General features: G+C 33.0%; 1 protein-coding gene across 1 annotated transcript; it reads left to right on the forward strand.

Moving 5' to 3' along the window:
* The first annotated feature begins 5,384 nt into the window (after positions 1–5,384).
* Positions 5,385–24,465, forward strand: LOC145086285 (uncharacterized). Its single transcript, XM_079024036.1, has 7 exons — positions 5,385–5,462; positions 15,324–18,005; positions 18,121–18,708; positions 20,311–20,970; positions 22,047–22,970; positions 23,328–24,101; positions 24,216–24,465. Exons 2-7 carry the CDS (start codon positions 15,348–15,350, stop codon positions 24,243–24,245), a joined length of 5,634 nt encoding a protein of 1,877 aa, XP_078880162.1. The 5' UTR covers positions 5,385–5,462; positions 15,324–15,347; the 3' UTR covers positions 24,246–24,465.
* The last annotated feature ends 2,453 nt before the right edge of the window (positions 24,466–26,918 follow it).

A 26,918-nucleotide genomic window follows, 5' to 3' on the forward strand; every position in this document is an offset into this window, starting at 1 on the left:
ACTTCTTCTTGGACTTGGGCCTTGGGCCGAGAATCTTGAAGGAAAAGGAAAATTTGGGCTTTTTGCCCCTAAGCCCAATATTAGAGTTAGTTTGGGTGAGTTTTAACATAAAAGAATATAGTATGATTTTTACATATTTGTTGGACTAGTTTAGGTTATTCATGGATCAAAGCTTTTAATTCATTTCATTCTAGGCCCAATATGGCCCAAAATGTTGAAATAAATTAATGTGGGTCCAAATAGAGCCCAATTAGGGTTCTATGCCCATGATAGTCAAATTGGAAGCTTATTGGTCCATTTGGGCCCAATAAGGAAGTCCTAGTCCAAAGTGGGTCTAAACAAGAACTTCTACGGTTTCCAATTGTTTGATGACCATTTGTAGCACTTGTAGGATGTATTTGATTGAAGTTTTTGATGTCATAATAGTAGGTATCACACATGCTCTTAAGTTTTGATTCACATTAACTTGAGTGTATAGATTACATGACACAAAATTTCTAGTTGTGACATAATTCTTCTTCTATCTCATATTTTCAAAAACTGTATCGTATTTATCGCGCTCGAAGAGTAGCGACTAAGCTTTGTCCATATCTTTCGCATACGAGCTCCCTTTCCAAATTCATTTATTTCCACGTGTTGGTATTTACGAGTACTACAACTTTCATTTAGCCCCCGTTGGCTAATTCTCATTCTATCTCGGATTTATAAAACTGTATCGAATTTATCGCGCTCGAAGAGTAGAGACTAAGCTTCGTCCATATCTATCTCATACTATCTCTGTTTTCGACGTTCTTTATATCCATGCGTAGGTAAAAATAATATCTACAACCTTCATTTTGACTCCGTCGGCTAATTCTCGACCGATCATAAATTTATTAGTAGGAGACGTTTAAACTGCTAAATGACCGCGAAGAATTCGTAACTCCTTCATACGAACTCCGTTTTCGTCCATCTTTTTACTGTTTAGTTCCTATTAATGAGATCTTTAACTCTCATATAGGTTGTGTAAGCCAAAAACCGCTCGAACTAAAATTCGAGTTTCGGGCTGTACACTGCTAAGCCGAAACTTTGAAAAATCATAACTTCCTCATATGAAGTCAGATTTGGGCATTCTTTTATGGATTTTCTTGTTTTAACATACTCTACGACTTTGGTTTAGATAAATAAGGCTAAAAAGTCTTCTATCGTAAATTCACTTGTTACGCTTCCCGGTGCCGTGCCGGTTTTGCCGTAAAACTTCGACGAGCCATAACTTCTTCGTTATAACTCGGATTTCGGCGTTCTTTATATGTACGGAAACCTTGTGACATATACTATAACTTGGTTAATATTATTTATTCTAAATAATCTTTTGCCGAAAAGTCGTTTTTGACCCCTATTATCCCTAAATTGACTAGCCCATATCTACGGGCGTTACAATAACTACATGACTTACGGTGTATGCTAGGTAGGTACGGTGAAGGAAAGTCTCATAAGAGCATTAACAAATTTATGTGAACTATGACTCCCTTTTACTTGCAAAATAAGATAATTATGCCTGTAAATAGTTATGTGTACCATTGAAAAGTGTGGTTTGTGACCTCCAAACTATACTGATTATAGTTTGTTATGTTGGTTTGTCAAGACAATTTATATAATCATATATATAAATACATATAAGTTAATATTTCTAGATGTTTTAAAAGAATATATCATATAAACTTACATCTAACACAAGTAAAAGAACTTTTAGTATGATAAAGACAATTTCTAGTTTTTGACTTTTCTGTCCAAGTTTTTAGAAAAATTATAGAAAAATCACTGTAAGTCAAAATTTGGATCCGTAAACTCTGAGAGTTAAGAAAATGAGTCTAATTTGTTCATAATTTATATTATAAATTTTAGTGGTCTCAAACCAGTGTAAAAAGGTTCATCTTCACAGACTGGTCCGAAATCATTTTTGAAATGGTAGGCAGTTTTGTAAAAATCGCCACAAATTGTAGAAAAATCATATAAATGCGTGAGAGTATTCTTTAGAAAGGTATAAACCTGAACTATTTTCATATTGAACATTTTTGAAAAATATTAAGTTTAAGATGGTCAAAATAGTCCGTGAATAGACCATAACGTTTTTGTTGAAAACTGATGTTTAAGTTTAGATTATGTTTTGGTGTTGTACCTTGTATCCCCCCACCCCCCTAAAAGTTGAAGAAAACATGAAAATGTAGGGTTATGAACTCACCTTGAGTGGATTTCTTAGTGGATAAAGAGATAAAGATGAAGATCCTCAAGCTTAGAACACTTGAAGATGGTTGAAGAATACTTGAAGATGGTATTACCCTATGGATAATAACACATATAAATGAATGTAAATGTAACAAAACTAGTATGAATGTGTATAAAAACACTAGATTAACAAGGAATGATTACCAAAAATCCTAGGAACCAACTTGGAGGGATGGATCTTTGGAAGACTTGAACTTGTTCTTGAGAGTATTATGGAGGAATGAAGAAGATGAAGTGAGAGATGAAGATGAAAAGAGAGGGAGGGAGGAGTGAATGAAATTTATGGGGGAGGTAGGGCGGTGGGGTAGGTAGGGGGTAAGGGGTGGGGTGATGTGATGTTTGCATTGTTATGTGTTGGGTAATGGTTTTGATATATGTTGGTTAATGTTTTATGTTGGGAAAAGATGTAACAATCATGTCACTAAGTCAACTCTTCTTATTTTAATAAAAATCTAGGTAGTTTATAAAAGTGGGGTAATTTTTATAAAAACATGATATTCTTTATAAAAAGTGTGGTAGTTTTATAAAGAAAATATGGTGTAATGATGTATAAATATTTAATTTGAATTATAAAAATTCAAATTGTTAATAAAATCATTATTATCAAAAATAATAATATGTTACACGAAAATTAGGTTGATCCCTAAATCATTTTCGTTAAAAGTTGGGCGTTTTAGGTCGAGTATGGAATTTATCGTATTTGGTGACGAATTCACCAAAAAATTGTATTTGTAGCCTTTGTTATGAATTTGCCATGTAGTGTAAGGATTATGAATTCCACTACATCGTGTTATGAATATTATTTATACTAAAACAATATAAAATTGACTTACCGAATTGTTACGATACTAACCTTATTTAGGGTTTATGTTCTATAATTTCCAATAAGAGTGGTGCTCTGTATTATAACTTGTCAATCGTATATTGGACGCATTAGGGAATATCACAATTCACCTAAAGTTCTAATACAAGTTGAGTTGACCAGATTGACTTTGTTTGACCCAGAATTTGCAGTTGTTACATTGTGGTTCGAAGGTCCCAATGCCGACCCACTGGATTATGTATCCTGGTATATTGGATTGATGTTATGTTGGTTATATGATAGACTTGTAGATCTGTATGATTACATGTGATTACTGAGTATGTGTTAGAGTAGTAGATCTGTATGATTTCCTATACTTGTTGGTTATTGGTTGTTATTGTATATGTTGACATGTTATGGTTGGTTGGGTTAAGGCGATCCTGCTTTGTGTTGAAGGCCAGGATACCCGAGGCGGTGCGGATAGGCTGAAGGCTCGAAAGGTGGAGTAGTCAGGCCCGAAGAGTGGTCCAAATAGGTTGTAGGCCCTGCGAGGCGTTCCAGTCAGACGGAAGTCTCATATATGCATGTTTTTATATGGTTGGTTGTGTGTGGTGCTCCCGTGAGCTCACTAAGCTTTGACTTACAATTGATTGTTATGGTTTTAGGTACTCTAGAGGATAAGGGCAAGACGAAGGCATGATCATGCACATCATATTGGATCTTTATGAGATTATGATTTTGGGATACTCTGATTCATGTTTATGACTTTTTGGAAACTATGATTTCTAAACACTTATAGTTTGAATAAATTACACGAATGGTCCCTATGATTTAGGGTAATTTGCACGTTTGGTTATAACTTATTTTTTTAACTCGGAAGGCCCCTACTGTTTGTTTTTGTTACGCGCTTGGTCCCTGTCTTACCTAAAGAAACTATTTTGCCCTTGATTGTTTAATTTATTAAAATAAACACACATTCAACCCAACCCACCTCACCTTACCTTACCTATCCATTATTTTTCCTTATTTAAATAATAGTCTTTTTAGGTAAGAAAGTGACCAAATGCGTAACAAAAACAAACAACAGAGACTAAACGCGTAACAAAAACAAATAGTATACTTTCCGAGTTAAAAAAATAAGTTAGGGACCAAACACTCAAATTAACCCAAACCATAGGGACCATTCATTTAATTTACTCCTATGGTTTTAGATTGGTTTCAAAAATAAAAAATTTTACCTTGATTTTTGGAAAGTTACATTGAGAATCTTAGTGAAGAGACATTGTAATGGTCCATACATCCACATCTTGACCAATGAATCTAGTTTGTGCCATTCGGTATCCGTGTGGCCGATAAGAGTAGAGGTTCATCGATATGGATGGCAACGTCATGGCCAATGCAATGAGTTTCAAAGAGTTCTTGCTAAACATCATAATTTAGTTCGTTGAGATCAAGAACAATATGGACGTATACCTTGATGTTTATGACACCATACGCTTTTTGATCAATGGATGGATTAACAGCGATTATCAATATCTTGGAAAAGAAGCGACGTAAGATATCGTTGAAGGAAGAAGAAAACCGGTGGCCAATCTAATTCTTTCTATTGAGTATTTTCATTCTGCAACAAGATATGTTTTTTTTTTCTTTTACATAGAATTGAATATATGATAATTGAAAATTACTTTTATTAATATGATTTTTATTGAATCTTGTAAAAAAATTTAAAACTTTAACTAAATCCCCTTTTATTTTTGAAAAATAACTAAATTATTTTTTCTTATAATAATAATATTTTACGATTTAATGGTATCCATTAATTTATATATATATTTTTAATTTTTCTAGACAATAAACAACTTTTTTTAATTATTTGCAAAACATATAACATGTATCTAGAACGAAATAAAAAATGTTTATATGTAATGCATTTAAAAATAAAACTTTATTAAATTTAAAATTTATATTTTTTTAGTAATCAATTCTAATAGTTATAGTTTTATTTATTGATAAAGTAAAAACGTTTGAATGCTTTATTTTATTTTTTGTGTCCACAAAACATGAAAATGTAACGACCCATTTCATTATTTTGTTCATTTTATTAAGATACCTATTCCATTAATCAATGATTCTATTCCATCATACCGTCATATCAAATACCGTCATATCAAATTGACCCCTACATTTAAAAATACGATTAAAGAAATACATTAGGCTTGACTATAACAATTTACAATTCACCCCCTTCCCCTTATGAAATACTCTTATATAAATCTCCGTCTGCCATTCTTCTTTTTCACAATTCATAGTTATATCTTCAAAAGTTAAATTCAGTTCTCATCTTTCGACTGTAGATCAGAAGAGAAAGCATACATACATACATACAAAAGTACAGGTACACTCCTTTATTGATTTAATATTTTACATGCAAATAATATTTTGCTTGCTTGATACAAACCAAGGTTTAGTTGGTCTAGCAACACTTGTCAACTCATGGTAACGCAACCCACAATACCTCAATTCATTCTCTTTTTTGCTTGCTTTTAAAATCCAAGTTTGCCTATGTTTTCGGTGTGTACAAAGTGTAGGCCTAGCAGAGAGAAACTCTGAGCAATAGCTTCGGATTCCTCTCAATGTTTTTTCTTTTGATTCATATTATATTTAGAGTAAATTACTGAAATCGTCCCTATGGTTTGGTTAAAATTGAATGTTTGGTCCCTAATTTTTTTTTTGCACTCGGATCGTCTCTGTGGTTTAATTTTGTTACGTTTTTTGTCCCTATGGTTTGGTCAAAATTGCACGTTTGGTCCCTAACTTTATGTATGTAAGGGACGAAAAATGCAACAAAATCAAACTACAGGGACGATCCGAGTGCAAAAAAAAGAATTAGGAACCAAACGTATAATTTTAACCAAATCAGGACGATTTCAATAATTTACTCTTATATTTATTAACAAATACTAGCTATCAACTCTTCAAAAGCTTTAAATCTGCTCACAAGTCAAATACATGTAACGCAAACAAAAATATATCAAAATTTACTTTACGAAGAAAGCTAGGCTGAGGAAGCAATATGGTTTATGATCTTGGTAAGTTGTTCAACTTTGTTCACTTTTTGCCAACTCAATTTAACATAAGGCAACAAATTTAAGATTGAACATCGAACAACAGCTTGTTTGCTGAGATAACTACTTCAATTTGATTAATTTTGTTAACACGCACGCATTTCTTGTTAACTTTGACTTCATTTATTTCATAACCAAAAAAACTGACAAAAAACTCATATTTCTTAAAAGCTGACAAAAGACTTCATCTGCCCCACAGTTGAATCGTCTTTTCCCATAAAAACAACGCATATTTCATGATTATGATTATTGGGATTAGATGGTTAATATTTATATGGCTCCACCTATTTATACCCTTTTATAATCTTACACTACCCTCTAATTATTATCCCTAATGATTATAATTAGGGATAGTATTAGATTGTGAAGGGGATACAAATAGCTGGAGCCATATAAATATAACAAGGATTTTGAACAATCGTTTGGGATTGATTAATGCAACTAAATATGACTTGATTTTGTTCATAATTGTATTATTGTGCTATGTTTTTTGGTTAGTATGCATAGTGATGTCAATAAGCTATTAAAAAATTCATATAACTATGTGTAAATAAGTAGCATGAATGCGTAATACTATATGACTGTTACAACCTCATTGACTTTGGTCATTGATAGTAAAATCCAAAGAAAAAACAAACACTCAATCCCTTTCCTAGCTGTCATCACAAACCCTCCACAGGCCTTATAGTCCCATTGATGGTTATTTTAAACATATTTTGAGAAGGGGGCAAAAATAAAGAAAGGCTATTCAAAAACTAAATATGAATTAAATAATAAAAATAGTTATTTATTTTAAACGGTAAATATAAACTATTTTTAATCTAATCTTAAACTATTTTTTAATTCTATTTATGTCCACTAAGGGACTTTAACCCTCAACCTCAAAGAGGAAGGGCAACATCGGAATCATATATTACATGAGTTAATTTAATATATATATATATATATATATATATATATATATATATATATATATATATATATATATATATATATTTGAAAACTTTGAATTTATAAGAAAAATAATGAAGTATTATGATTGAAATGCTTTTTATCTTTTAAATTTAAACAAATCATTTAAATAAATATACAAAAGAAATTAATAAGTTTTAATTTGGGAATTTTGAAATTAAAAAGTAAGTTCATTAAAGAAATTGATATCAATTTATTACTATATTTACTGTAATTATTACATTAAAATATTATGTAGAATTTAATAAAATAGAAAAACTCTTAAAATGACATATGGAAAAAAAAACTAATTCAAAATAACCACAAAATAACATTTGACAAATTGAATGATAGTGTGACATATGGCAAAAAAAACATTCATTTATTAGAGTACATTAAATAGATTAGTGTTTTGCTAAAACATATTACAAAACATCCAGCCATCATATAGCATTTTTTAAGATTTCTAATAAGAGAGTTAGAAAATGAGGATCTAATTGTATGCAATATTAAGGTGTTTTCGTCGTTCACAGTATGGACTAATAAAAATGTACAGAGGCAGAAGAGAAGAGACAAAGTATTAAAGCTTAAGTTTTTATTGACAGAAAGACAAACGGTTACAACTTGAATTTGCAAGAAGTGGCTGACTACCGTACATATTTATAGCCTAACTAAACTAATATAATAATAAGCGAAATCTACCCATATCTAGACATATCCCATAAATCATGAAAGGTATCTAGCATGCCTGTTAAACGAATAAAAACCAGGACTTCTTCCACTTACTTTACCTGCAAGAAAAATCATAAGAGCATTATACAGTTATATCCATGAAAGCTTTAAATAATTGTACCCTACAATTGTTTATTAAAAGGAAGATATGCAGGAAAGAGAATCCACCCTTTTCTCTCCTACCATTCCTTTTCTATCCTTCTTATGAGAGAGAGAAACATAGTCTTCCTTTCTATCCTTACATAAAGCTATCCTACCATTCCTTTTCTATCCTTCTCATGAGAGGGAAAATCATCCTTCCTTTCGACCCTTCCAAGCTTTTAATAGAAAAAATATACAACAATTCTTTTATTATTGTTATTGTTATTGTTGTTAGTGTTATTGTTATCACATTCTCCCCCCTTAAACTGGACCCAGCTCGGTATTCGTTACCCCAAACATATTTCTCATTTCACCATGCTTCGGGTGTGTTAAGGCCTTTGTAAAGATTCCCGCTTGTTGATCCTTTGAGTTGACGTGTTCTACTACAATTTGTCCTTTTCAAAACATTCCCTTATGAAGTGATAGTGAATGTCAATGTGCTTGCTTCTAACATGAAATACAGGATTCTTCATAAACTAAATCATCCAACTTGTTGTCAACAAACAAGGTGATAGGCATGACATAATGTCCCGTAAGCTCCTTCGTGAGATTTCCAATCCAAATGGCTTGACATGCAGCTGTCGTGGCTGCCATGAACTCAACATCACAAGTTGACAAAGCATTAGTTATTTTCTTTTGAGATTGTCATGTCACTGCATTTCTTCTAAGGTAGAAAATCATCCCAATTGTACTCTTCCCACCAAACTTGTCATCATCATCATCACTATCACTAAACCTAACCAAGTCTTCAACCTTACGACACTTTCCATAGTTGAGCCCATAATTAATGGTTTCTTTACATATCACAAAATATGTTTGTCCACGTGAAAATGCAAGGTGGTTGGTTGTTCCATGAAACGACTAGAGATACCAACTGCAAATGACAAATTGAGTCGAGTGTATGTTTAACTTAGGTTCCATTGGTGAAGTTGTCGAGTTGCATTCTAGTAACCCGATCTACTTTAAAATCTTTTTTTGCGTAAGCCGTTTCACGTAAAGAAATTCCCCACTTCTTTTGCGACACTTCTATTCCAAGATAGTAAGAAACCAAACCCAAATCACTTGTTTCAAATTCTTTTTTCTTTTGTTCCTTGAATTCCATGATGTCTTCGTTGTTTGATCCCGTAATGATAAAGTCTTCGACATAGACACCAACTAAAAGAATTTTTCCTTATGGGTTCCTTTTGTACAACGCCATTTCTTGTGAACATTTTGAAAAACCAAGTCCTTTTAGGCTTTTATCCAACCTAATGTTCCAAGCTTGAGGAGCTTGTTGTAAGCAATAAAGAGCCTTGGAGAGTTTAAGCACCTTGTGACTATGTATTTTGTCAATGTATCCTTCCGGTTGACTTACATAAACCTCCTCTTCAAGATCATCATTAAGAAAATCTGATTTCACATCTAAATTGTGGACAACCCGCCCATGTTGAACCGCTAAGGCAAGAATGAGCCTTGGTGTCAAGTCACGCTACCGCTGCAAAAACTTCATCAAAGTCAACTCTTGTTTTTGTATATATCCATTTGCGACAAGTCGAACTTTATGTTTTATGATATTTCCAAGATTATCTTTTTTTCACTTTAAAGACCCATTTCAATCCTATTGCTTTGTGACCCGGTGGCAAGTCGGTAAGCTTCCATGTCTTGTTTTTCACGATTGCATCGATCTCTGTTTTCATAGCTTCCCGCCATGATTTACAGGTAACCGCCTCTTTCAAATTCAAGGGTTGATCCATTGCAATCATTAACAATTCTCTGTGTTCTAGGATCATATTTTCAACATAATTATAGACATTAGCAAGCGAACGAAATCCTTTTGGCCCAACCTCACTTGAGGGGCTTTCCGTGTCGGTCAAACTTGAAGAGAATGGGGTCGAATTAGGAGTATATGGGGTTGTTTCGGCTAGACAAATTCAACATATGGGCTGTCCGGATTTTCCTGTTTGACTCCAGGGCTGTTTGGTTGCACCAGATTGACTTCATGACTATTTGTCTCGATTATTGTGAAGGTTTTAGGAGTTGTGACTTCACCCTCCTTGTTTTTTTTACCAATTTTATCCTTCACTTTCAACAAAAACAACATTGCCACTAACCCGTAGTTTCCGGCTCTCTAGATCAGATAATTGATACCCTTTAGTTCCATCTTCTACCCCAAGATACACCATCTTTTTGCGTCGGTCTTCAAGTTTCTTTTAATGTACACCTACAACTTTGGCATAAACAACACAACCAAAAATCTTCAAATGTTCGAGGTTTGGTTTTTTGTCAAACCAAGCTTCATATAGTGTGATGTCGGGAAGCGCTTTTGTAGATAAGCGGTTGAGAAGATAAATTGTGTGTCGAACAACTTCTCCCCAAAATTCTCCAGGTAGATTTTTCCCTTTAAGTAGACTCCTTTCCATATCCATAACGGTATGATTTCGTCTTTCTATAACTCCATTTTATTGAGGTGGGTGTGTGGAGTCGTAAGATGCCTTTTTATTCCATTTTCTTCATAAAATTATGGGAATTCTTTTGAACTAAATTCTCCCCCTCGGTCTATGCGAAGTGTCTTCAATTCATAACCCAAACTTTTTTCAACCATCAACTTGAATCGTTTAAAAGAACCCAAAACTTCAAACTTCCTATACAAGTTATAAACCCATATCCACCGACTATACTCGTCCAAAAGATAAAAATATTTTTTTCCTCTAGTAGAGGTAGGTGTAATTGGACCACATAAGTCAACATGCACTAGTTGAAGTGGTTTTTGAGCTCAAAAGAGCATTTGGTTTGGGAAAAAGATTCAGGTTTGTTTTACAAGAACATACCCTTCACACACTTGATTTGGATATTCGATCCTTGGAACTTCGGTTTCCATTTTCCTTTCCGACGGTTTTTTTAAAGCCGGAAAATTAGCGTGAGCAAGTTGAAAATGCCATAACCAATCCGGTTCGTCCTTCGTGGCTAAAAGGCATGTTGGTCTATCGGTTCGTAATAGAGTTTTATATAACCAGGTTGGTGATCTTTAAACCCTCAAAAGTAGAGTTTTATTTCTATCGTATAACCTCAAAAGAGACCCATACATAATGACTAGACTTTCCTTTTTCCGTCATTTGTTCAAGACTGATGATGTTATTTTTAAGACTTGGAATGTAGTATACTTTATTCAAAATTCTTTGGTCGCTATTTTTACAATCAAATGAAATTGATCCTTTTCGGAAAATAGCAACAATGGAACCGTCGCCAAATCTCATGTGATTCGTAACACTTCCATCAAACTCATGGAACTTTGAGCGGTCTCCTGTCATGTTGTTGCTAGCACCATTGTCAAGATACCAAACCTCAGACTCAACTCAACTCTCCCTCGATGAAAGAAGATTAACACAAATATTTTCTTTAAGCGACACCTTTCCGGGTACATGTTCATGTGAGATTGCCATCATTAAGATGGGTGGTTCTTCATTGGCTTGTGTGAGGTTCGCTTCCTCACTGTGGTTCTTTTTTGGGCACTCCGATGCATAATGACCGAACTTATCACATTTAAAACATTTTACTTTGCTTTTATCCTTCTTGCGGTTATTCCGTTTTGCATTGGATTCACGACCATCTCCTCGGTTACACCCTCGTCCTCGACCACCATGACTATCTCTATCCTTTGAGGTGCTTGACGAGATCCCCTCGTCAGGTTTCTTGGATCATGATGTCCACTTGGCATGAGTAAGCAACAAGGAAGGCCATTTCCTTGTTCTCCATAACTCTGAAGCATCTCTTCATGAGTTTTCAAACGACCCACAACCTCCTCCATAATCATGTTTTTTAAGTCTCCAAATTCTTCGATAGATGTCATGATTTGCATAAATCGTGATGGGATGGTCACAATGGTATTTAATCTCATGAAAAATCATCCACTGGTTCATCGTCTTCCATTCAGATAACCTCAAAGTCGCTTCTCAAGGTTTGTAATTTAGCCTCTTTTACTTGATCGGTACCCATGTGCATTACGTTTAATGTATCCCATGCTTCTTTGGCTGTGTCCTTCTCAGCTAGCATAAGTAGCATGTCCTCTGGAATTTCTTGATTGATAACTGCTAGAACCATTCGATCTTTCTGTTCTTCTACATATTTATTTTGAACTGCGTCCCAAACTCCTTGTGCTTGCAGATTCACTCGCATTTTTATCGCCCAAATTGAGTAATCTAAATTCGTAAGCATTGGATAGTGTAGCGTAACACTACTATTCATCTTAGATTTTTGAGCACCTTCGCCTTTGTCTGCCATCAGTAACCTTGGCTTATACTTTGGCATACGGTCACCTCGCTCTAATACTACTTGCTGGAAAATGAGGATCCAATTGTATGCAATATTAAGGTGTTTTCGTCGTCCACAATATAGACTGTTGAAAATCTACAGAGGTAGAAGACAAGAGAAGGAAAGGCAAAGTATTACAAGCTTAAAGCTTAAGTTTTATTGAAATAAAGACAAACGGTTACAACTTAAATTTATAAGGAGTGGCTGACTACCATAAATATTTATAGCCTAACAAAATTAATATAATCATAAGAGAATTCTACCTGTATCTATACATATCCCATAAATCCTTGAAGGTGTCTAGCATGTATATTAAACGAATAAAGACCATGACTTCTTCTACCTGCTTTACCTGACAATCAAATCATAAGAGCTTTAAACAGTTGTACCTATGAAAGCTTTGAACAATTATACCCTACAATTGTATATTGAAAATGGTACATAGGAAAGAAAATCAACTTTTCTATCCTACCCTTCCTTTTCTATCATTTTCATGAGAGAGAAACATAACTTTCTATCCTTCCATAAAGTTATCCTACCATTCATTTTCTACTCTTCTCATGTGAGAGAAAGCTATCATTCCTTTCTACCCTTCTAAGCTTTTAATAGAAAGCTATCTGACAATTCTTTTAGTGTTATTATTAATGCTATCCTGTTTAATATCACACAAAAAGCTTAAATATTTTTCAAATCGGGGTAGAAAGTAAATAACAGAAGTCCAGGGGGTGAACTATAAATCTTGGAAAATAAATGAAAAAAGAAATAAATAGACGAGCAACAAGAAACTCAAACATGAATACGAGTTATTTGACCCTAAACACAACTTGAGAGAACACACCCCGATAATAACCCATGACCTAGATTTGTTTTACATGTCTTCCATACCCGAAATCACCCCACATTTCTATAAATACTGAAGATTTAGATTTTTGGTAATATTAGGTATGAAATTTGTTTTTCTCCACTCCCTACGAACACCCCCTTTGTATTTAACTTACACAAATCTTTTCAAACGAGGTATACTGAATACCAATATGGACACCCAAACCCCTTTTGTTATTTTTCTATCAAACCATGATTTTTGATTGATTCCCAATATGGAAAGAGTTAACCAAACAACAGAACATACAATTTAGAATAAAATCGAGTATTAGAGTTAACAGAAATTTCATAGCTTCATTCGTTGCAAATCCTCGAACCTAATTATGTCCATCTCGATTTGCCACTGTTGTGTTCGATTCAGAATATGATTTGTATTCAGCTGATAATCAACAGTATGCCCCACATGAATTGGAATTATTAACCTAACAGCTTTAACAACTTTCAAATTTCAAATTTCAAGATATACGTTTTTTTGCTCAGTTTCCCTAAATTAAATGTGATTTTGCATTTATGCCCAACCAGGTACATTTCTTAGATTTAATATATTGGGAATAAAGTTTGTTATATTTTTTGCTAATTATATATATGTAAAGGATAACAACCAAATTTATTTGTTACACTGAACTTTGGCATTTTTCGATGATTTTTAGCCAGATCTCCTATTCTAATAAAAGAATAGTTTTATTCTTCCCTATTATGGCTTCTAATTAATGTCATGTCATTTGTTTACCAATTGATTCTCCATTTCAAATTTTAAATTTTCACTCTAATTAATTAATAACATTAAAATAAAAATTAAAATAAAATTAATACAAATTATAAGGTGAAGTATTTATTTAAATCAACTATTATAATTTTATATACCTAAACACATCACTTAATTGATAATTTATTTAAGATAATTGATTAATAATTTTGTGTTTTTATTATGAAAATTTAATTAATTTTTTAACAATGTTTCCCATATGTCATAAACCAGTACTCTAATAACAAATTTGGCATTTGATCTTAAACTTTTCCCAAGTTCTTCCCACTTCAAATCTTCAAATGTAATTATAAAAGTTGTACTATTCAAATAATAATATACTTTTAAAAAATAAATGAGTTAAAAAGTTATAAATATTAAAATAGACTTTTCACTAACTATTATTCTTTGTTAAGTTTTATGTTCTACTCATTTGACATAATACATAACCCAAACGTGTACCATCTATATATGCTAACAAACTTATATCTTATATCTTATATTTATATATAAAACATATTAATCATATCTTGATTTTTAAGAGGTACAAGATACAAAGTTTTTTGTATAAATCAATTATACATAACAAAAACATTAATACTTGCCAAAAATTTGAAAACTTGAATTAAGAAATGTTATTAAAAAATTAATGTGAAGCAAAATAACAATTTTAAAATATTAAATCCATCAATATAAGTTGATTTATATTTCTTGAACTAAATACCGATAATAATTAATTTACATCAAATGTATAAACATAAAATATAAATATAAGTTCTAAATATAAATATTTTAATTAAAAGTGGTAATTTTTCTTATTACATAATAACCAATAACAAAATATAATAATTATTTTTCCGTAAGAAAACTATTCAACCAAAAAGCTATTTATCGTCGCTGCTTTACGCGGACACACATCAAATATATATATATATATATATATATATATATATATATATATATATATATATATATATATATGCCCAAAAAATTATTTATCGCCGCTGCTTTACTTTAACTCTTTCTCCTTTTTCATAAATATAACATGTTTCAAAACATGACCACGAAAACAAAAACACAATGACGGGGGAAGATACCAAAAAAAATCTTTTTAAATTTTCAACTTCCATTCATTCATATTCAGCATATATATATATATATATATATATATATATATATATATATATATATATATATATATATATATATATATATATATATATATATATATATATATTCACATTATGATATGAACAAATGCGGATTACACCATAGGTATAGGCCAGAGCTAATACAACATTATTAAATGCAACGAATATAGGATGCATGTTATTACTGCATCAATATTAATTTCCATTAAATTCAGTCTAATCAATTGTTGGCTACTTTGTAGGTTTTACCACAAGAATTTCCAGCAATGGAGGTCGCTACTGAAATTATGAAACAAGTTGTTCAAATTCTCATGGTTCCAGTAAAGAAACACCTAGGCTACATGATATCTTGCACAAAATACACAAGGGACATGGGTATCAAAATGGCAGAGTTGAATGCTGCAAGACTCGGAATTGAGGAACGTACGAATCAAAACACAAGTAATCGTCTTGAGGTTCCAACGCAAGTTAGTGGTTGGCTGGAAGAAGTAGGAAAGATCAACGGAAAAGTGGAAAGCATTCCTAGTGCCGTCGACAATTGTTTTGATCTAAAAATTAGGCACAAGGTCGGAAAGAAAGCCGTCAATATAATTGAGGAGATCGACAGTGTCATGAGACGACACTCTATGATCACTTGGACTGATCATCCCATTCCTCTCGGAAGAGTTGATTCCATGAACGCATCCACCACTACATCATCAAATAATTACAATAACTTCCAGTCAAGAGAGGTTACTTTTACAAAAGCACTCAAAGCACTCGGAGTGAACCAAAAATCCCACATGATAGCCTTATGTGGGATGGGTGGAGTGGGGAAGACCACAATGATGCAAAGGCTGAAAAAGGTTGTGCATGAAAAGAAAATGTTTAACTTTATTGTTGAAGCAGTTATAGGGGAAAAGACAGACCCCGTTGCCATTCAGGATGCTATAGCAGATTACCTAGGTGTAGAGCTCAATGAAAAATCTAAGCAAGCAAGAGCTGATAAGCTCCGTCAAGGATTCAAGGACAAATCAGATGGAGGCAAAAATAAGTTCTTTGTAATACTTGACGATGTTTGGCAGTCTGTTGATCTGGAAGATATTGGTTTAAGTCCTTTTCCAAATCAAGGCGTCGACTTCAAGGTCTTGTTGACATCACGAGACAGACATGTTTGCACAGTGATGGGGGTTGAAGCTAAATTAATTCTAAACGTGGGACTTCTAATTGAAGAAGAAGCACAAAGTTTGTTCCACCAATTTGTTGTCACTTCTGAGCCGGAGCTCCATAAGATAGGAGAAGATATTGTAAAGAAGTGTTTCGGTCTGCCAATTGCCATCAAAACCATGGCATGTACTCTACGACATAAAAGAAAGGATGCATGGAAGGATGCACTTTCACGTTTAGAGCACCATGACATTCAAAGTGTTGTGCCTAAAGTATTTGAAACGAGCTACAACAATCTCAAAGACAAGGAGACTAAATCCGTATTTTTGATGTGTGGTTTGTTTCCTGAAGACTTGGATATACCTATCGAGGAGTTGATGAGGTATGGATGGGGCTTAAGATTATTTGATAGAGTTAATACTATTACACAAGCAAGAAACAGGCTCAACACCTGCATTGAGCGACTGGTGCACACAAATTTGTTAATTGAAAGTGTTGATGGTGTGCATGTCAAGATGCATGATCTGGTTCGTGCTTTTGTTTTGGGAATGTTTTCTGAAGTGGAGCATGCTTCAATTGTCAACCATGGTAATATGCCCGAGTGGACTGAAAATGATATGACTGACTCTTGCAAACAAATTTCATTAACATGCAAGAGTATGTTGGAGTTTCCTGGAGACCTCAAGTTTCCAAACCTAAAGATTTTGAAACTTATGCATGGAGGTAAGTCACTAAGGTATCCTCAAGACTTTTATCAAGGAATGGAAAAGCTGGAGGTTATATCATACGATGAAATGAAGTATCCATTGCTTCCCTCGTTGCCTCAATGTTCCACCATCCTTCGAGTGCTTCATCTCCATGAATGTTCATTAAGGATGTTTGATTGCTCTTCAATCGGTAATCTTTTCAACATGGAAGTGCTCAGCTTTGCTAATTCTAGCATTGAATTGTTACCTTCCGTAATTGGAAATTTGAAGAAGTTGCGGCTGCTAGATTTGACAAACTGTTATGGTGTTCGTATAGAAAAGGATGTCTTGAAAAATTTGGTGAAACTTGAAGAACTTTATATTAGGAATGGGTCTACCAGGTTTACAGAGGATAACTACAAAGAGATGGCAGAGCGTTCAAACAACCTTTCTACGTTAGAAGTTGAGTTCTTTAATAACAAGACTCAAGTGAAGAATATGTCATTTGAGAATCTTGAACGATTCAAGATCTCAGTGGGAGGGTTTTTAGATCGAGACATCGGTAAGAGTAGCCTCTCATATGAAAACACGTTGCATTTGGTAAGCAACAAAGTTGAAGTAATCAACTCTAAACTTAATCAGTTGTTTGTGAAAACGGAGTTGCTTTTTTTGAGTGTGGATGGTATGAATGATCTTGAAGATGTTGAGGTAAAGTCGACACATCCTCCTCAATCCTCTTCATTCTGCTATTTAAGAGTCCTTTTCATTTCAGAGTGTGTAGAGTTGAGATACCTTTTCAAACTCCATGTGGCAAACACTTTGTCAAATCTTGAGCATCTGAAAGTTTATGATTGCGATAATATGGAAGAACTCGTACATAATGGGACTGAGGGTAGTGGAAAAGATACAATTACGTTTCCCAAGCTGAAGTTTTTGTCTTTGTGTGGACTACCAAAGCTATTGGGTTTATGTCTTAATGTCAACATAATTGAGCTACCAGAACTTTTGGAGTTGAAACTCGACAGCATGCCGAGTTTCACTAGCATTTATCCAAAGAACAAGTTGGAAACATCTAGTTTGCTGAAAGAAGAGGTACATATATATGTTTTATGTAAATACAATTTCAACTATCTTTTTAACTATAACTTTTAGAATATATTTGTATTATTGTTTTGATGTGGCTATTAAGGTAATATTATTTTTGCAGGTTGTGATTCCTAAGTTGGAGAGGCTCCAAATTGATTACATGGAGAATATAAAGGAAATATGGCCTTGTGAACATAGTAGAGGTGCGGAAGTTAAGTTGAGAGAGATTGAGGTGAGAAATTGTGATAAGCTTGTGAATCTATTTCCATACAATCCCATGTCTCTATTGCATCATCTTGAAGAGCTTGAAGTCAATAATTGTGATTCCATTGAATCGTTATTCAACATCGACTTGGACAGTGCCGGTGAAATTGGAGAAGAAAAGAACAGCAGCAACTTAAGAAGCATCAAAGTGTGGAATTTAGGGAAGCTAAGAGAGGTATGGAGTATAAAAGGCAAAGACAACTCTCGTCCTCTCATTGGTGGCTTTGAAGCTGTTGAAAGCATAGAAATTGTAGAATGTGAGATGTTTAGAAATGTATTCACACCTATCACAACCAATTTTGATCTCGGTGCACTTTTAAATATGGATATAAGGAATTGCGGAGAAAACAAGGGAAATGATTCGGAAGAAAGTAGAGAAGAGGCAGAGAGTATAGAAGAGGAGGAGAGTAGCGAAGAGGAAGAGAGTATAAAAGAGGAAGAGCAGGTATGACTTTCAATTTATCTTTCTTATTTAACTAAGTATTAAGCCACAAACCATTTCTTGAATTAATGTTGCAATAAAGGTCATATATATATATATATATATATATATATATATATATATATATATATATATATATATATATATATATATTCTAATAAATAAAGGTTTTTTTTTACCATATGTCACCCTCTCATTCAATTAGACAAATGTCAATTTTTGGTTATTTTGAATTATTTTTTTTACATGTTATTTTATGAGTTTTTTTTATTTTATTAAACTCCACATAATATTGTAATATAATAATTGCAATAAATGTAGTAATAAATGAATATTAATTTCATTAATAAACTTACATTTTCATTTCAAAATTCCTAAATTAAAACCCATTAGTTTTTTTGTTTATTTATTTAAATTTAAAATAAAAAATATTTCATTTATAATAATTCATTATTTTTTTCTGATAAATTCAAAGTTCTGAAATATTTTAACATTATATATATATATATATATATATATATATATATATATATATATATATATATATTTTAAATTAATCTTTGTAATATAATATGATTACAAAGCATGATTCCTCGTTAGAGATGGTGTAGAGATGTGACCAATCAGACATCAACATACTTTAGTTAATAAATCATTATTAATGTCACTAATTACTCTTGGTAAAAAATAAAAAATTTAATTATTAAATTATAAAATAAAATGTTATTTTTTTGCAAAAAAAAAAAAATGGCTCGAAGAAACCCTTAACCTGAAATAACTTAAAGTAAACGGATTTGACTTTAATAAGAGCATTTTTTTCTAAACTTAATTTCAACCAAATATCATCAACAACTCTTTAAGTTCTAGAATTGATTCCGCTTAAAACTTGATCAACATAATTAGATAGATGAGAGCTAAAGCTAAATCCATGTATAAAATCCTTTTATCCTTTTTCTTGATTTTCATAGCAAGTGGAACGATTTCAACTTCAAATTGATAAAAATCCACATTATTGAGAGATTAGGCTGAAACAAATGGTCCAGGTGGGTCTGGTGGATATGGTAGATTGGTAGATGAAGATGGAAGGGAGAGCTGAAAGACACAAACACATCTTGATTTTAAATTTTCTTATGGCATATTTTATTTCTTGATCTGTTAGTAGTAGGGGTAGAGATATGAAAAGGAGGGTGGGGAGTGTGAGATTTATAGAGGAGATGGTTTGGGGTTGCCGGAGAACATGATTGACCGTGGAGAGGTGGGATGGTTTATGGTGGGCCCATTTTCATTTAACTGAATTTCAAGCCAACTTTTTCTTTTGTTAATTTAAAAATAAGTCACATCTTAATTAAAACATATTTTTATTGTTGCATAGGAGCCTATAACATCATCTAATAATTTATCTTAAGGTGAACGATGCAACTATTTCTAATCTATTAACAATTTCAATCATCTACAAAAGTTTCTTGAAAAATTACCTAAAATCAAAACAATCTTATTAAAATCCAAAATTAAAAGAGAATTATGAATGGACATGAAATCATAAATCATTAACACAATTCAATACTTACGTCAATAATTACATTTTTTGTTGGTGTATGTGTGCAGAGTGATATTCTGTTAGAGGAAGAAACATTACAAAAAGTCACTGATAGCATTGCTAATGTTGTATTTCCATCCTCTCTCGTACACTCTTTTCATAACCTCCATCAACTTGCATTGAAGAGGTATGAAGGAGTGGAGGTGGTGTTTGAAATAAAGAGTCCAACAAGTAGAGAATTGGTAACAACTCACCATAAGCATCACCCTATACTTCCCAACCTCAAGAATTTGAATCTAAGTGATATGGACAACATGAGTCATGTGTGGAAGTGCAACCGGAATTTTTTTTTCACTCTTCCAAAACAACAATCAGAATCACCATTCCACAACCTCACAAACATATATGTGGAAGACTGCAAAACCATTAAGTACTTGTTTTCACCTCTCATGGCAGAACTTCTTTCCAACCTAAAGGAAGTCAAGATAGAACAGTGTGATGGTATTGAAGAAGTTGTTTCAAATAGAGATGATGGGGATGAAGAAAAGACTACATTTACATCTACATCTGTCCACACAAGCCCCATCTTGTTCCCCCAGCTTGATTCTCTCACTCTAAAACAACTGAAGAATCTAAAACGAATTGGTGGAGGTGGTGCCAAAGATGAGAGCAATGAAATGTCTTTCAACAATACCACTACAACTACCGCTTTTGTTAATCAACATATGGTATGTTTTGTGCGTATTCAATTACTAATTTAATTTCTTTATTAATATCCATTTTTTCTTTGCAATATTCTAAGAAAATCACCAAATCACATATAAGAGATTTAAAATTTTATTGCACACTACCATTGCCTACCATGTAAGAATCGAACCAAATTGACAGACAAAGATTGGTCGGTCTTACATTAGGAAACATTGTTTAGTTATCATGTTATGACTTATGACCAAATTTATAGTCACTGATCCTACGAATAAAGTTTTAGAGGGTGTTTGGCAAAGCTTATTAAAAACGTCCTATGACTTTTTGACTAATAACTTCTTTTGGTGAAATAAGGAGTTTTTAATAAGTAAGGGGTATGTTCCTTATCACTTTTTGACTTATTAGAGGTTACCAACAGCTATAAGTTGTTTTTTACCCAAACTTTTTTTTGACTTATACTAGTATCAAACCGGTAATAAGTCAAAAGACTTGTTTTTTAAGCTTTGCCAAACACCCCGCTTAGTCATTGAAATTTGAGGGTTATGCATGTAAGACATAACTTGTTAACCCATTGTAAACTACATCAATGAATTAATGATGTATAATGTAAGAGTCAGCAACTTACGCTCTGTCAAATATATATTCTTACATTTCCCCAGAAATAAAAACCAAGATATGTGCTCTAATCTAAAGAGTACTAAGGAAAAGAAAAAAAAAAGGAAGCAAGTGTTTAACTAAATGAGAGTTAGTTTAGATACCAGGGACCATCAGGTGACAAGTATTGTAGGATAGAATTCAACAATTTATAATATTAACCCAAAACTAATTTTTCTAAGTTTGTTGTTTTTAACATATCCTTTTTTTATTTCATTGAATTTCCATTCTTATATTTTAGGTTGTAAAGTGGTATATCTTTTATTGTTTGTTCAATAAATATCCCAACATTCATAATAAAACGAGAAGCAAATTAAACTACATTTTTTGAGGTGGAGAGCACTAGTTTCATTTAGTATAAAAAACTAGTTTTTGAATTAAATTTCTTATACAAAAGCTGTGTCAATAGTTTAAATTTACATTAATTTTTCATCTGTTGTTGCAGTTTTCTGAAGCAGATAGTGTTTCTTGGAGATTATCCCAATACTCTAGAGAGATAATAATAAAATACTGCCATGCATTGTCAAATGTGATTCCATGTAATGCAGCAGGACAAATGCAAAAGCTTCAAGTATTGAAAATAAAGAATTGCAATGGGATGAAGGAGGTATTTGTTAGTCAAGAGATGAACAACAACAACAAGAGTGGTGGTGAAGAAGGTAAAGGTGGTACACTGGGAATTCCAAGACTAAATAAGGTTATTATGCTTCCTAATCTGAAGATATTAAAAATCGTAGGTTGTCCCTTTTTGAAACATATATTCACATTCTCTGCACTTGAAAGCCTGGGACAGCTTGAAGAGTTAACAATAAAGGATTGTGTAGCAATGCAAGTAATTGTGAAGAAAGAAGAAGATGTATCATCGAAGGAGGTTGTGGTGTTTCCTCGTCTAAAGTCTATTGCACTGGAAGATCTACCAAAGCTTCAAATGCTTAATATACACTCTCGCAATATGAAGATATTGGAACTTAAATATTGTGAGAGTTTGGAACATATCTTCACATTCTCTGCACATGGAAGCCTGAGACAGCTCGAAGAGTTAACGATATCTGGTTGTGGGTCAATGAAAGTGATTTTGAAGGAAGAAGAAGATCAATCATCATCATCATCATCATCATTGAAGGATGTTGTGGATTTTCCTCAACTAAAGTCGATTGAAATACAAAATCTACCAGAGCTGGAGGGTTTCTTCTTGGGGATGAATGAGTTCCGGTTGCCTTCATTGGATAATGTTAAGATCGATAATTGCCCCAAAATGATGGTGTTTGCACCTGGTGGGTCCACAACTCCCGAACTCAAGTATATACACACAAAATTAGGCAAACATTCTCTTGAATGTGGCCTTAACTTTCATGTTACACATCATCAGGTATAACAACTTATATCTTTCTTTAGCAGCATCTAATTAAGATATCATGATCATGCCAAGTAAAATATATTAAACACATTAACACTAGTTTCAGTCTAAGTTTATGTTGTCACTTGGAATCAAAATTTTCCATTTTGAAGAAGAATGGAAAAACCTTCAAAATAACCTTACATATCTAACTTACTTTATGAGATCAAAAATAGTAAGCAGTTAATTCGCTAACTTTTAGTTGGATTTAAGTATTATTGTCACTAATATTGAAAATCTCTTCAATTTCAATAACCTTACAACATATGACATTTGAAATGTTTTTTTGTTTGACATATGCCTATGACGTTTTCTGTATTGAACTTGCAGAGCCCATTTCCCAACTCATCAGGGATGCCCTGGTCTTTTCATAACTTGATCGAATTAGAAGTGAAATGGAATTTTGTTAAAAAGATTATTCCGTCCAGTGAGTTGCTGCAACTGCAAAAGCTTGAAAAGATTCATGTCAAGCACTGTGATTGGGCAATTGAGGTAGTTGAGGCATTGGAAGAAGCAGGGAAAAATAGAAATAGTATTAGTGGACATGGTTTTGATGAACCATCACAAACTACTACTATTGTCAGACTGTCAAACTTAACACAAGTGAAGTTAGATAATCTAGGTAGTCTGAGGAATATATGGAAGAGCAATCAGTGGACAACATTTGAGTTTCCAAACCTAACAACACTTTATATATATAAATGTGATAGATTACGACATGTTTTTAGTGGTTCCATGGTTGGTAGTCTATTGCAACTCCAAGAGCTACATATAACCGACTGTGACCTTTTGGTGGATGTAATTGTGAAAGATGCAAGTGGTGTTGTAGAAGAGGAATCTGATGGCAAGTCGAATGAGATACTTGTGTTACCTCATCTAAAGTCCTTATCTCTTTATTATCTTCGATGTTTTCAGGGGTTTAGCTTGGGGAAGGAGGATTTTTCATTCCCATTATTGGATACATTGGTAATCAAGGAATGTCCAACAATATGGACTTTCACCAAGGGAAATTTAGCTACTCCAAAGCTAAAAGAAATAGAAACAAGATTTGGCTCGTTTTATGCAGGGGAAGACATCAACTCCTTTATAAAGATCAAACAAAAGGTAAACTAGATCTTTCTTTAAGCATTCTTAAGCAACATTTGACACGTTTTATGTAAGTTTAATCATTCTTAAGCAACCTATATTTTCAACTTTATATTTATTTACTTTATGCAGGAATTCTCAGACAACTGGGACTATGATTAATGTAAAGTAAAAATTAATGGTAAATTCTATTTTCATGTTTCCTGAATGTCAAACGTATTGTATTTTCATTGTATTTAGTGTGCCCATTGTGTATTGTAATCCCACTTTGTAATTAGCCCTTGTCATTGTGTTTTTGTAGTTATATATTTTGATGAAATACGAGAAATCATTATGGGAAAATAGTTATTTACATGGTATTAGGCTAAATAAACCCTAACCAATCATTAACTTAATACCTCCGATCATTGGTATTTTTTTTTGTCGAGCTATGCCTTCTCTTCTATATTAATCATGTCTACCCCCAATCCACATGATAAGATCTGTGGTAACACGAACATAAAATCGTATAGTCCTGTTATGTTGGACTTCAACAGACTTTGATGCATGATATGAGTTATTTCAAACTCACTGCAAAAGGTTACTTTGTATTCCGTCATCTCGAGGATTCTGCAAGCAAAGTAGATGATCATAGATGTTGTTCCTCTTAAATCGTATGTTCCTCTTATGTCGGACTTCGATAGATTTTGATGCGTGGCATGAGTTATTTCAAACTCATTGCAAAAGGTTACTTTATATTCCATCATCTCGACGTCACCATCACCCATACTCTTTCTGTTTTCTTAATCGATTGACTTAAACAAATTTCTAAACTACTTTACAATTGGTATGATAGAAGGAATCGTTACTTTGATTGAATAATTTGTTCGCATTTTTATCTTGTTTAGTGGATCTTTCCAATTCAATATTTCCGCAGATAGAAACATAATTCTTTGTTTAATCAAGTGTGATTGATTGATTCTACATCTGTTTTTGTTAGTCGCTTTAGCATCTAATTCATATCTTTTCAAGAATTTCCTCTTTTCATTCATTTTAATAGGAAATCCCAATGTTAACACAATGATGAACTTCGTGAATCTACTTGGATCTGCAACCAAGATTCCGATGATGATCCCAGAGTACTATGATCAGTGGGTTGACTTGACTGTATGGAAGATTATCTAACGAAATCGATGAGGATCTATGGAGATCGATTGAGATTGGACCATATCTAGTTGATTTGGTTCAAGCCATTGGAAATGTTGGAGCAGCTGAAGATATGATTACGTACACAGGGAAACAAGAAGAAATCAAACGACAAAAGATGTCTCCGTGAACTGTGAGGAGCTATTCTGCCTTTCGTTTACAGCTATGCCCGTGGATGCAAAACATCAAAAGAGATATGGGATACTTTGAAAGAAAATTTCAGTGAAGAAATGCTTGTCTGAACTAGTAGATTTTAAGCAAAAGAAAAATAAGAGCATTGAGGCACAGTACGACAGACTTAATGATTTGATTTTCAAATGCAATCAATATGGTGTGATTCGTACAATTGTAGAGTTCAACCTCACCTTTGTTTTTAAACTCATAAAGGAATGGAAAATATTTGTCGGATGATAAATACACAAGAGAATTTCAACACATAGTCCTTGTCAAATCTTTACAATATTCTGAAAGTGCATGAATCAGAAGTCATTGAGATAGCTGAAGAAAACAAAATGAATTTTGGAGGTCTAGTGGCACTTGTGTCTAAGATGAGCGTGAAGGACGACGAGTCTGATGATGAGGCAAAACAAGGTGAAGAAGTATTTCTTATGAATTTTGACGATGAAGTTGTTGCCTATTATTCGAATAATAGGGTGAAAAAGGTTCTACAAAAAGTTGATAAGTGGGAATTTCAAGAACAGCTTAGAGAAGAAACTGATGATGATGCTAGTGTGAGTCAGAAATGAGTTGTGAAAGTTGAGAATAAAGAATAAGAGAAGAAGGTTGAGAAACAATTGAAGGGTGATTCATGATACAACTACAATTACTGTATGCTCATAATCATTTGAAAAAAGATTGTATGTTGAGGAAGAAAGAGGAAAAGAAAGAGAAAGTGTTGGACGAAGCATACTACTGAATGAAATTTGAAGAACTTCACACTATGTCTAAGAATTTGTCTTTGATGGCAAAGGGAGATGATGAAAGTGATGGTACTTATTAGATATGGTCCTCAGGGTCAGATGACAAGGATATGCATCATCCCACACATGGAGTGTTGTTCGCTAAACACAAAAAAGGAGGATTAGGAGGAAAGAGCTAGTTTCAAGGTTGATGTGGAAGATAGTGTTGATCCAAACATGGGGAATACGAAGGGAGAGGAGAATGATGAAGAAGAGGAGGAGAAAACTAGGAAGTTCTTTGTTTCGATTACACCAAAATCTCCATTGACAGTGAAGGTGCATGATCTTCTTGTCTCTCTTAATATTCTTTTAAATTTTTATCATTCTATTTTATATAACTTTGATGAAATTTGCTCTTATCGGAATGACATGATGATTTCCATGAGTAGTGAAGCAGAAAAATCTAAGGCCTTACTATATGAAGCCAGAAATAAGTTGGAGGAGAAGAATAGTAAGACAGAAAGTCTAGATATAAAGATAACAAATATTATGTGTGATACGATACTATTAGAATGGATAATTGTATGCTATTCAAATAGCGAAACATATATTGAAATATCGTCAAATGTTTGTATGGAAAGTTAACAAATCTTTATCATTCTGTTGATATTAGTGTTGAATAACATAAGAAGCTACTACCCTTTATTAGTTTTAAAAGAGAATTAGTTAATAAGACAAACTTCGACTGTGA

The sequence above is a fragment of the Lactuca serriola genome, chromosome 2, assembly GCF_051521515.1.
Source record: "Lactuca serriola cultivar US96UC23 chromosome 2, Lser_US96UC23_V15, whole genome shotgun sequence".
Taxonomy (NCBI): Eukaryota; Viridiplantae; Streptophyta; class Magnoliopsida; order Asterales; family Asteraceae; genus Lactuca; species Lactuca serriola.

Coding starts and splice junctions, on each gene's coding strand:
- LOC145086285 (XM_079024036.1), top strand. CDS start 15,348: ATGGAGGTCGCTACTGAAATTATGAAACAAGTTGTTCAAATTCTCATG. Junction 18,006..18,120: donor CTAGTTTGCTGAAAGAAGAG/GTACATATATAT, acceptor TTATTTTTGCAG/GTTGTGATTCCTAAGTTGGA. Junction 24,102..24,215: donor TTATAAAGATCAAACAAAAG/GTAAACTAGATC, acceptor TACTTTATGCAG/GAATTCTCAGACAACTGGGA.